The following is a 13,525-nucleotide window of genomic DNA, read 5'->3' on the forward strand; positions in this document are numbered from 1 at the left end:
TTGGCTCATTCTAAAAATGTACTTTCAGACATGGATCTGAGTTTTGCGATGCTGCTCTGAACATAGACTACCTTGTCCTTAAGTCACTTTGTAACTGATTTAGTGTTTTGCTTAAGATCAATATCCAATTGGAAGACTTATTCGCAAACCTAAGTTTTAATTTCATTGCTGACATTCTGTGATGTTTTAATATTTCTACCAGACACACTTTCCTCATACCACTTGTGAAGCGCACCAGTTCCTTCTGCAGCTGAACTTCAACACAACAAAAAGCTGCCACCCTTAAGGATAGTGTTATAAGGTTTGCAAGCCTCGTCTATTTTCATTATGACTGTAGATTCAACTTTAACTTCATCAGATTGTAGCACTTGCTTTGAAAAGGTGGGGTATTTGTCTCTATGTATTTGCAAACTATAATCTCGATTTTTATGCTCACTCTAGAGTGATTGAATCTTCTTCTTCGAGTGACCTTTCAGAACATCCTGCACATTATTGGATTAACTGTGTATAATGTCATTTGTATATTATCTTCAGCCATCAACTTTGCAAGATATGTTGCTTTTATTCTGGGGTGGTTATGTGCATTTCACACCAAAACATGTTTGTGTCTTGATCACAGAACCTGTCTCCTATGCAAATAGTGTGAGTTTTAGATATTCTGATGCTGCTTCTACTTCTTTAAATTGCTTGAATGGGTGAATATGGCACCTTCAGGCATGCACACCTAGGGACGAAGCAGATTTAAGAAGGTCTTCAATTCTCTTCCTGATACCAGACAGATTTATTTTGATTTTTAAATGATGTCTTAAAAGGAAGCAGCCTGTTTAAACTACATCCACAGGTCTGACTCCATTTAGCTCAAAGGTTCTGATTTGACCATAATCAGAAGCTTACAAAAATATGGTATCAGGGGTTTGCTAAATCAATTTAAAGGCATGTTGGTCTTAGTGTATACAAACTTTTGACTTTGCGGAAAGTAATAACGTATTTAAAAAAGAAAAAAAGCCTCTGTCTCTGAGTTTAACTCAGAAAACTAACTTTTAGCTGCAAGAACTTGAAAATGAAAACATACCCTTTGCAGATTTCTGGTTGTTTAAAAATGTCCTATGTTATTTTTGTAATAGTTATATCTGATCGTTCATGAACACATAGGTAGAGAAAGAAAAAAAACCCACTTACATCTTTTTGTTGGATGTTTTGCCAATAAATTAATCTAGTTTAATACATTAATTACATTTTCAGCACTGGGGTGTAGTCGTGCTGTGAAACCTAAGCTTGTTCAGAAAACTCTCATTATTTTTATACTTACGTCCTTGTCTTTGAAAGTAAGCAGGACTAATGTCACTGTGTTGTATAGCTAAACTCTTTGATATCATAATTCCATAAAATATTTAGTCAGCCCTGTTTTCTCCAATTTATTTAACTTGCATTTAGCTTTAGCACAAAAAACACAGAAAACATAAACAGACAAAGTTGTTTGCTTGTCCTCTTCCATGTTTCACACTGCTTCACACTGCTCCAAAGATCCTTGCCTGCTGATTACTGCAGACCTTCAACTGTCAGCTGCAGTGCTGTGAGAGATGCCTGGGGGAGCTTTTGTGAGACAATTAAAACTAAAGTTTTATTGTGTAACTGATATAATGTCTCTTATAATACACACTATCGTCCATGTCTCCACTGGGAAACACTTACTGGAACATGTTGACCCTGCCAGTTGATGCATTTGTAATTTTAATACATTCAAGTATTCCAACATTTGTCACAATAAAATCAACACTAAGTATTTCATAGCTCTGAAATAGAAAGGAAATGGATACAGGGTTCACCTAAGTTGACTGACCAAACTTGGAAAACATGAATTAAGGGGGCAGCCAAAAGGTTCATGTTTCCTCTGGAGGATCTGCAAGTATCAGCAGCGCAGCTCATTATGGAAGATTGGCAAGAAGAAAGCCCTGTTTAAATTTTACCACAAAGACACAGCAAATACGTGAAAGTAGCCGTTCTCTTTAGATCTGACTACAAATAAATTATTTGTCATACACACAAAATGCTATTTGTGATCATTTCACTTCACACTGAACTGAATGCCTTAGGTAACATCAGAGCTAAATCAAACTGACGACCTGTGGCAAACAAAGTTTGCAGATGCTTTCCATCCAAAGTGGAGTTATTTTACAGGAATATTGTGAAACATTTAAGTCTACAAATGTACAAATCTGGTGTAGAGTAGCGTAACATGCTTTTTAAAAATATTGCTTCAAGTGGAAAAAAATACTTGTCATCTTTTTACAATTTGAAAGCAATGCATTTTGTTCCATTCACTGCATAATTATGGATCACTTTGTTTTGGTTTATCGTAAAATTTAAATGAATTGTTTGAGGTTTGTAATGTGACAAGATTTGAGAAAGTTCAAGAAATAATCCTTTTGCAAGAAAGTGCAAAATAAAACCATAGTTTAATGAGATTTTTGGAGAAAACAATATTATGAAGGACCACCAGGAAGGAGAGTCTGATGAACAAACAAAGTAGATAGCTAAGCACAGTCTTCTCTTATGATTCCCCACAAACGCCCTTCCACCTTCCCGTCTCTGAGCCTACTCAGTGGACACAGTTGACCGAACGCCCCCTCAGTCTGTTATCAAAGAAAACATGTGATTCACTGCTGCTCTTTCTGTTATTGCTCAGCCATTTAGTCTTGCATCACCACAGCAACCGTCGCAGTCGATGTGTGCATGGCTTGAGCTTGAAGTTCTGACATTCAAAGCTGGAAAACACTTCTTGTGGTGAAAACAGTAATTAATTTCTGACATGATTCAAGCCCTTCTCTCATGTATATCATGCTTCTTGTTCTGTACGAAGGCGGCAAAGCCAAGAAGTACTCATGCCGATACTGTATGACTTTATATGCTGACCTGTTTGTTTTCAGCACTATTCTATATAGTCTGATCCGCTGCCCCTAACTAGAAGCTGCCTGCACATTTTTGTTTCAGAGCTCTGCCTTTGTCAGAGGAGGGAATAAACAAAGGAGCTTGGTGTTTTGCACTGGTTCTGAAATGAGAAGCTACGTTTAGTGACTTAGGCATTACTGCAGTCTTGTTTGTGGTGATCTGTTCCAAGAATGTTGGAATACTACATTCTATAGCTTTAATAGCGTGTTGGTTCTCTGACTGATCTGCTGCTTTTTCCCTCTTGAAAGCTGCAAGGTGAACAGAGAATGGGCGAGAGAATGATTAAGTGCTACTACAATGTGATGAGGCTGTAAAGTAGTTAAAGAATAGGTTGTTCCCTGAGGTGAGTTTTGTGTGAAAGAGGAACACAGAAGCTGCATTCACACTGAGCAATAATGCACATCTGGTCAGTCTGTTCCCTACTGAATGCCTTTCAATAAATCAGAGAAAATATCAGCAGAGGTCATCATTTGTTACCTCTCAAATTGAATTTAATGGGCTCTTTGTTGGCCGACTCAGCCAAATCAAAGAATGAGTTGGCTGAGTCTGCGCCACATCAGCTTTGATGGACTGTCTGGCATTCCCTGCACACCCTTCCATCTCAGAAATATTGCGTATGAGGCTTGCATATTTCCTGACGAGTCGTTATGATGAGAAGAGATGTTCTTTTGCATAATCGTCACTGAATATCCCTCAAAACAGTTTTAATTTGTTTTGACTGGAGAAGAATATTCTACATTAATAAAGAACTGCCTTAAGTTTCTGTGTTTCTGTTTTCATCTTCATCTGTCAGGTCTAGTCATTGCCAGCAATGAGGTAGTTGTTCAATGTAATATTCATTCAAACTTACAGAACAAAGTCTAGTAAAAAAAAAAAAAAGAAAGAAGAAAAGGAAAATTGGTGTTATTTGCATTGAATCCCAGCTTAAAAATCTTTAACACTAGTCTGTTCAGTTTAAAGGTGTAAAACCAGTTCCTGACACAATATCACACGGAAAAAATGATTTTTGACTTCTCTATTATTTTGTCTGTCTGCTCTGTGCTCTTATTACTTCAGCAGATATTGGTCACCTTCATATTCTTGCCAGTGGTTGGTAATCTAAAATGTTTGTGACAATTTTAGAGCAAAAGCTCAAACTAGAAATAGAATCCTATTATAGTCATTAGAAATAATAACAATCTTTGGTGAATACTTGTAGCGTAGAGAAAAGCTCAAAGACGGACCTTGAACATCCCTATGCATAGAAAGATGTAAACACCTTATTATTCTTCCACAGACTGCTGAAAAATGCCTTCTGGTGTGATTTAATCACACCAGAATAAAAGATATGAAAACGTATCTTTTACGTTTTCATAACGTAAAAGATAGTCGTTTATTCCAAAGACCGGTACTAAAATTGTTTGAATTCTTTTTTGTTGAAATAAGATGTTTGAAACCTTTTAATAAAACTGAAATAAATCTCAACACATGTCAAAAATAATTATCTCACTGTTACTTCTTCCTCTTCAAAGAATGTCTTGGTACAGGTTTCATTTTCTCATTCACTAAAATCTTCTGTAATCTTTCATCAACACTGTTTTTTATTTTAAATTTCCTGCATTTTGATTCTGAGCATGCAAACATCCTACACACTTCTAGACTCAGCGTAAACTCACTGGGCAGACAAAAGCAGCTGATGGCAGCTCTTTCCTGTCAAGAGACCTAATGGCTTCTGATGGAGAAGATCTCTAACCTATTCTATCCTGAGGCTGTTTTCTGGCACTTGACTGTTGGGACCCATCTCATAATTCTTTCAAATTTTTCCGTGGATTCCAGACTGGCATTTAGAAACCCTCTGCTTGCTAAGCTGTGGACTTACCTTTCCAGAGAAACCGTCTGATAAGTTTAGCTTTTTAAACATGGATATTCGTTCTCTAACTCTCTTTCAGATGTTCAGACTGTCATCTTTGACAGAATTTAAGAATGATGGGAGATGTTGGAACCAGGTGAGCAAATTAAGGTTTGTGGGAGCTTACTGGTTCAGGTGATGAATTTGGCTTCAGAGGAGGAAACTATTATGTTTCGTATTGGTCAGTCTTTCTAGGAGGCGCAGGTCAGAGAGAAAGAGAGACTGCAGACAGGCAATGACTGAGGGATCAAAATTGCAGGGCAGGTAAAGTTCTGTCACAAGAAGGTGATGGCTCTGAAGGTTCAAGATGGAGTGGAATCTGACAACTTTTGAAGGCTAAGATTGCTCAAGGAGTTGACTTGAAGAACAACACAGGGACGTAACATTAAACTAGGGAAACCACAAATGATACAGGAGTCTTGACTCTATCACAGTGGTTAAACATCAGGATACGACTGGTTGCATAGCAGGTTTTATGTCCTCAATAATTCTACAGTGACAATTGCTCAGTTTCTATTTGAAGTGTTATTGTTTTTCTGAGTCTTTTCATAACACAAAGTTTAGGCTTCCTGATGACAAGACAAACAGACAGATATCGACAGAAAGATGCATATAAATGTGGGATTAATAAAACCAATATTTAATGAAATTGATGTGGTTTTTAATACAAACTGATGCTCTCAAAGGGATACTTAAGTATGCAGATGACATTCCTGCTTTATCTTTTTATTTGAAGAGGACTGTTGTCTTTTTATATTTTCTTTCTTAACTGGTGTGAACAACAGAGTCTTCTATTAAACCTGAGCAAACATAAAGAAATGTCCAGAGATTTTAGAAAAAGTCAATTCTCCTGCGCAACTTATATTGACAATGAACTTATAGAGTCAGTCACAAGGTTTTAAATATCTTGCCGTTAGGCTTGATCACAAGTTGAGTCTTTGGACTGATTTTATCAGTCCAAAGACTCAACAAAGTATGCAGTCTTAATGTTCATAGCAAGATTCTGTGTATGTTCTCTTGTGCTTTCATTGAAATGATTTTATCCTTTTGCATCATCTGCTGGTTTGGAAATGATTCTGCAACACTGAAAAACACTGCATTGCATTACCATGTATGGAGAGCATCTGCAAGGACCATGTGGTCAACAAGGCAAACAAAATTATGATTGACAATAACCACCGCCTTAATCACTTCTGCAAACCCCTTCCATCTGGACGACAGTCCTCTCTACCTGTTTTCAGTAGGACAGCAACGCTCAGCACACAGCCAGAGCTGCCATCAAACAGTTTAGATCAGAGCATGTTCATGTGTTAGGATGATCCTCTTAAGCTCTATAGTCTCCTCATCTCAACTAGCACAGTGATGAGTTAGTCGTTGCTGTTATCACATTGACACCTACGGCTAATTTGGTTAATGTTATTGTAATATTATTTATTTGGTTGATTAGTTTACATAGGAATAGAAAAGGGAATGAAAAAATACTAGAGAATAATGATCACAGAAATGAGTTGACAGAAGTCTCAGCCTGCAACAACGCAATGTTACAATATGTCCAAAGTGAAGTGTAACTGTCTTCATTCAATTATGAGTGGACTTATCATTACCAGTTATGAATTTCACTTTTTGTTGTTAAATAAGGCCGCACCACACAAACTCTGAAGGTGACTTAAAACTGTCTTTAATCTCTACTTAGTATTTCTTGTTTATATGTGAGGTTTACATATATCCAACCAAAAAAACAGTGATTTTCATTTAGTGCTACAAAGCATACAGTTGGTACATTTGAGGTTTTTTAACAGTATTTGACTTTAGAACAATGTCCTCTGAATTTATGTTGCTTTTTTTTTTTCTAAACGACCAGCTTGCCTCTGACTCTCATCCAGAGACAGACCCATTGTTCACAATCTTACAGCATAACAGAAACAACAAGAATAGAATAATTTCCTCAACACATCCTTCCCCAGTGACCACCACTTGTCTTTCATTATTCTCTTTTTCTGTTCGGAGTCTGGATGCAGCCCAGCTGTATCCAATTCAGGCTCAGTGTACTTGAAATAACAGGTATCATCTCCAAAGCAATCTCTTCTGGAGGGAAACTCATCTTGTTATTCTGAGTTTGCTTTTGCAGGCTATGCCTTCCAACCTCTTGGCTTTTTTTTTTTTTTTTTTAGAAAACACTAAAAAGTAATTTGAAAGCTTTTACAGAAAGACAGGAGTAGCAGGTGCATATATTTCCCTCTGCCCATCTGAAAACGCTTCTGAATGTAAACTAATTTATGTTACAAGACCACTGTAGCGGTCCGCATTAGTGGGTGTCACAGTGACCATTGTGAGCTTGAGACTCACGCTCCAGGATGACGGACGGCTCATATAGCAGATCGTCCTCTCCCAGTGTGGAGCCATGATCCAAGTTCACAAAGTTTGGGATGCTGAAGTGAGACAGGAAAGCACACTCTCTGTCTGACTTACTTTTCTCAATGAGTCCATTTAGAGGTTGGTGCCCCCCACCTCCCTCAATGTCCTCGTCCATCTCATCTAGTTCAGCAGAGCGCTGTAGTCTTCCAGCTTTGTCTTTTGCAGCACTCCTTTTGTCTTCCAGTTTCTGTTTCTCATGGGCCTGATCTTCCTCACTGATATAGAAATTAAAGTACGAACGGGAGCCTTCTAACAGCGGGCGGGAGAAAGCTTTGTCATTATCATCCTGGTGGCCACTGATGTCTACCAGACAGCCTTCTGGTCGGTGCCGCTTCTCCCCCGACTCTGGGTTTCTGTTTCAACAGTCAAAGAGAAATTGTGAGTGATGTTGCACAGGAGAACAGCTTTAATAACTTGAGATTTCTTAAATGCCATCAATACTTAAAAGGATTCAGATAGCTTTTACTTGTCTTGCTGCATCTTGTCTGCCTTATAAGGATGATTTGTCAAATTTCTGGTATAATTTTTATGAGGATATGACAGAAGTAGGGAAGGGGTGTTGTTTTCTTCATAGCTGAGTAAAAAACTCTCAACTCGATATTGGATTATTGTCATCTCATTTTAACTTGCGTTGGTTAACAGATTTCTCAGTAATCTTTATTGTTTGACATAAAGCTCCAATCATCTTTTACAGAGAGGAAGAGATAAAGTTATTATGCTTTCACACTTTGCCATTATTCCGTGCTGTGTAGAAGAACGCTATTTTCTATTATTACAGTTTTCAGATTGCAAAATAAATCCTGTTAATGAAGTTCTTTTCTTTAGCAAAATCACCAGCTGTGGCAAGTTCAACCAAGTCCTTGAAAATAAATGCAAGTGGAGCATTTATTGATCAGACATTCTAGGAACTTCTGCACTGTTATCAATGACTTTCTTTTTCTCTGGGGGATCCTGTGAATGCGACATAACAGAAGTAAATTTATTTTAGCAACTAAGCTGGATTGGAGATCCTGATTTGTTTAGAAACTCCACCATGGTTCACACATAAATGTTGCCCTGGGCAAGTCATTTCTTCTGAACTCCTTCATTTTACACACAACTTATACTAATTAGCATAATACTGACTAATACAGATCTATTTGGTGCTTGTTCTGCTCTTCACAAGGAGGAGAAGTTTAGAAATAGCCTGAATAATTTTTGTGCTGTATTGTTAGAATTGGCCTAAACTAGTTCTACTGCTAAAAAACAAAACAAAACAAAACAAAACAAAACAAAATGCTAAAGAGCCTCCTGTTTGTGTTTTAATAAATATAATAAAAATTTTGTGAACCCCAAATTCTCTCTTCAGTGTGGAAAAAATTTATTTAAGGTTTGACGACTAAAAGTATTCTGCACTTACAACTAGCGAAGATCTATTTCAATCCAGATTCAGTGAACTTGCCCTTTAATGCAGGACCAACTGAAGCAGCAAATCAACCACCAGGTTGAGCATCATCAGCCAGGTGCACAGACACATTTTGTTACTTTGCTGACATGGTGCAAAAAAACTGTGGCACACTACTCCCTTGACTGAACAAGCAAGCAAGCAGTCCATCACATAGAAGCAGAAGGGTAAAAAACATCCAATTTAAACTTTTGGAAAGGTGCAACAGCCAGTGGCATTTTTAAGGTCACAAAGTTTCTAAAATAACCATTAGATGCAGTCCATGATAAAGCCTGTTCTTTGGGGATGATGCCAGAGCAATTTGTTAAACTTTATAAGAACTTTATCTGTTTGATTTGGTCAGATTGAGATTTTGGCAACAGCCATTCCAGGTGATTTTTGGCATGAAACAGAAGATAAATTTTAAAGCTGAAGAACATATCAACTTGTCATCAATATCGTGCAAAATCTCAATTGCAAAGTTTGGCTGAATCAATATTTCTAAGGTTTTTACATTTACTCAAGTGTGCTTCAAATTCATTATTCTTATGGTACTCTGAAATGCTGAAACATTTTAAATGAAAAATCTACTTCCATTTGTCATCAGATAAAAATCTATCTTTAGAACGTCATTCAAAAAAATACTGATGTAAAATCCATGACCATGATCAAAGAAACAATGAAAAAAAAAATGCTTTGGCAGATATGACCTCAATGTTCTTTTATGGCCATCTCAGTCCTAAATCCTTCTGAAAACTGCTCCTCAGACAGCTCAAAGATGAAAAGGTCAGCTCTGAATAGCTTGATCTCACCTCCGTGCTGATTCAATCCCTATTAGAAGGCTGAAAGTAAAAGGGGGAAATATGGATCACGCCGGTTTTCTACACTCACTCTTGATGTGGTGCTCCAGTCTTTGTGAGCAGCGTGAGAACGAAGAACATGAAAATGACGAAAACTGCCAGTCCCACCCAGAAACCTATGACAATGGAGTCTGAAAGATAACAGAAGACAGTCATTTGGTTAATTTGTTTAAATCCCATTTAGCCTGCCTGCTTTTTATGTGTTTATGATAGGAAGATCTCACAATCCTTAATGATTCCAAATGAGCATTATTATATTTTTCCAAAACTTGATTTGAGTACAGTAGCTGACTTGTTTACTACCACAATGATGTCTCATTAAGTGGTTTGATCATTATCTAAGAAGCAGAAGAAAACTGCTACATTTAAGCGTTGCTTGTCGATAATGTTAGTGCAAAGCAGGCATAAGAGGTGAGCCTTCAGCAAAAGCAATAAAGATAATGGACCCCAATAAAGGTCTAATGGATCATAATTAAATTAAAGTGCACAAAAAGGTACAAACAGCCTTAATGCACGAGGAGAAAATGTAAACAATCAGTGCAGCAAAGTCAGAGGAAAGAATGAAGCTTACATCTGTGCGCTTTAAGTCCCTCGAAAGAGACAGGCTCCTCGTCCTCGTAATATTCATACTGCCAGATGTAGTCACTGCGTCGGGCGCTGACTTGGCTTCGGTTGTGGAAGTCGGACATTTCAAACAATTTTACGAACCTTTACAGCTGAGAACGAGTCCATGAAAAAAAGAAGCCATGCAAACGCGGATTTATTGGGTCCATGAAGTTGGCAACCCCCCCTTCCCAGGTATGCTGAACATTTCTGCGGTTAAAAAAAGAGAACAAAACAAAAACAAATTCACAACCTCAATTCTAAAAAAAATTCGATAATTAAAAAAAACAAAAAACAAAACAAAACCCTAAGATTTTATATTAGGCTGCAAGTCCTTTACAGAGCATTCATGATATGAGCCTCAACGTGGAAATCCATGGCGTTACTCGAAAACTCTGCTCATCGTCATGCTGTGGGAGTGAGGCAGCAGCCTTTTGGAGAGAGTCTCAGTGTGCATCATTTTATCCAACAGCTGTGGGCTGGTGGCGCACTTCTGGGAACGGAGATATTACGCCGCAAATGTGTTCTAAGAAACTGATGTTCTCCAATCAGCAGCGTAGTTCCTGTGTGGTTGATAAAACTGTATTTGCACAGATGTAATGACACGTGATACCACTGTTAAAAAAAATGGAACGTCGGAACTATAGTTTTCTGTATATATAGTTTTTTAAAATTTAATCAGCACATACGCATAGCGAATTATTGCATGGACTGGAGCAGATTTTCAGATTTGGAGGTTCTTGCCAGAAGTCAGTAATGACAAAACAAACAAAAAGCAAGACAAATATGGTGAATTGATTTTGCGTAAAAACACAAATCAATAAATTGAATTACACGCAGTTTTCATGTTTGTGGTCATACGCGGATGAGTGGAAATTTGAATCTGAAACAAAAAGGAAACGAAAGAAAAAGTTATTTTTATTCTTACAGTTTGAGGGATCGTTGTATAGCTACTGCGACTGTAGGAGGCGCTCTTTCTTCCATATATCTCAAACGTGTTTTCGCCATTTTCTTTCCTTAATGGCACACATAGAATGTGGAAATTAAAATTTTAATTAAAAAGTTAAGGAGTTTGTATACAGATATGCTTAAAAAAATATTTTCACATGGTGACCCCATTGTCAAGCTTGTCTGTATATGGGCTCTGACGTCACGGGTTTATACCTTGCTAGAAGAGACTGAGGTGTGGAGGATGTCATAAAATGAGAATTATCTGCTTGGCTTTATATGTGATTATGACTTGAGAATTATCCATTGGGTTCTCCCAACCATAACAGGACCACCGTGTCTTGTATGTTGGATTTTCTAGGTTTTTTTGTTCTTTTTTTTTTTTTTTTTCCAGAAAAAAACCCCCAACAAAAAAACAAAATATGAGTCCAAAAGGAGCTTATGGACTAAAAAAAAAACTACCCTCTGTACAATAACACAAAAACATATGGAGGAAAAAAAATAAAATAACAAATGGAGAAGGAAATGAAATAAATTGATCATAAAATTTTGATGCTGCAGCCCTTTAAAAGGTTGATTACAAAGCTAGAAGAATTTCTTTGAAATGCCTGCTTGCTCTAAAAAAAGAAAAATAAATGAAATGAGGTGGTGTGCTTATTACTGAAAATCTTTCTCAAAGGATACAATGAGACAAATTTTTAAAGCTCTCATCACATCATTCTGAAGAACTTCATTTCATTCAACAAGCTTAGTAATAGCTACCGCTTTCCTAAAATATCTGAGATATCTTTTCAGGAGAGGTTCTTTTCTTTCAGCTATGCAGCAGTAATTCACTAATTTCCACATTATGGAAATTAAATTCAACCTGTACTGACAGAAAGATCTGTGTGTCTTGACTGTGTCTAATTTACTCCAGCAGATAAACAATCTAATTCTTTCCTATAAAGAGTGCTAAGCAAATGTTCATTCATTCATTCATTCATTCATTCATTCATTCATTCATTCATTCATTCATTCATTCATATCCTTCAGGTTTCTTAGAATGTCTGGCGACCTCAGTCTAAAAATGCTGCTCCATCTGGTGGCATGATCAGGAACAACACAGAGGAAAATCTGAGTTACAAATATTTTTCACAAAACAAGAAGCAGTTTTGAATAACTAAGTAAAGTTTTGCTAAGAAAAATGTTGGGTTGCTCCAGGAAATCCCAAAAAATTTCTAAATTTCTTTACTAAGACGCTATAGTTTTATTAATCAAGTGCAAAGTTTGACCCCATAAATATATATTCATTCTGTAAATTTCATCTGGCATGAATTGTACGTTAGTTCTAAAAATAAATAGCTGAAATGCCTGACAGACTCTTTTGAAAAAAAAAAAAAAAAAACCCATATTGTTTTGGCTGTTGGGTTCTGCATGTTAGTTATTTACAAGAAAATGTTTCTAAGGCCAGGTTGCAGGATTTACCATTTACCCAAACAAGTTATTGTTCATTTATGACAATTTTCATAAATAATGTTCCTTGTAAATGTAATAAGAGTGCTTGGTGAGTTTTTTTCTTATAAGTTCTTTTTAATAAAAGAGTCCTTTCAAGAGCTTATTTGTAAAATGTTTTTTCTATACATATTATCCAAAAGCCTGTGTTGGTGCTTTATTGAATAATAAGTGACAGCTGAATTATGTCTGAGTTTAGCATATTTACTCTAAAATTATATAAGATGCCAAACATATAATAATAAGGACACCCAAGATATTTTGTATTCTTTCAGTATCAGTTTTATTATTAGCATCAATGGGCTGAATCAGAGCTTCCTTACCATTCAGTTTTACTTCATACTTGCCAAAGCATCAATAATGCATGTCTTAATAAATCACTCGTCTCTAAAAGCTGTCCTGTGGGATTTTCTTTGGTCTCTTGCTTTGTTCTGCTTTAGCCAAAGTGATCTCAGGAAGATGTTCTGCTGTTTACTCAGCCGGTGTTTGACGTGCTTTGATCAGAAAGAAGGCACCTAATGGTTGCTGGTAGTAAAAAATGAAATGCTTTGCAGTTAGATGTAAGAGCTTCTTGCATTACCAAGAAATGCATACCTGCAAAAGAAGACTGTATTGTATGAAAGGATAAAGGCTATATTTCCATTAGAGCATGCCAATATTGCATATATTTGTATGTGACTGTATGGGTTAAATTTTATTATTGATGGGATTGGTGGGATAAGTTTTCCAGAAAATATAGTATGTCATACCTGTATTGTTTTTTTGTGTGTGTGTAAATCTGAAACTCTGATGTCACCAAAGATGAATATCATCCCTTTGAACTGCTGGCTAGGCTCCAATCTGCTGCCCTGAGCTGAGCCTGCTTCTGAGCCTCAGAGATAAAAGAGTAATAAATAGGTGCATAATGCAAACAAAGTGAGTCATCCTAAAAATTTATCTCATTTACAA

The 13,525-nt window shown here is 36.7% G+C and overlaps 1 protein-coding gene across 1 annotated transcript; it reads right to left on the bottom strand.

The window, feature by feature from the left end:
- Positions 1 to 6,370: 6,370 nt before the first annotated feature.
- Positions 6,371 to 10,695, bottom strand: LOC122825789 (melanocortin-2 receptor accessory protein 2A-like). Its single transcript, XM_044107346.1, has 3 exons — positions 10,107 to 10,695; positions 9,567 to 9,666; positions 6,371 to 7,605 (listed from the first exon to the last, which is right to left on the bottom strand). Exons 1-3 carry the CDS (start codon positions 10,222 to 10,224, stop codon positions 7,143 to 7,145), a joined length of 681 nt encoding a protein of 226 aa, XP_043963281.1. The 5' UTR covers positions 10,225 to 10,695; the 3' UTR covers positions 6,371 to 7,142.
- Positions 10,696 to 13,525: the final 2,830 nt, after the last annotated feature.

This window comes from Gambusia affinis, linkage group LG22 (assembly GCF_019740435.1).
Source record: "Gambusia affinis linkage group LG22, SWU_Gaff_1.0, whole genome shotgun sequence".
NCBI lineage: Eukaryota > Metazoa > Chordata > Actinopteri > Cyprinodontiformes > Poeciliidae > Gambusia > Gambusia affinis.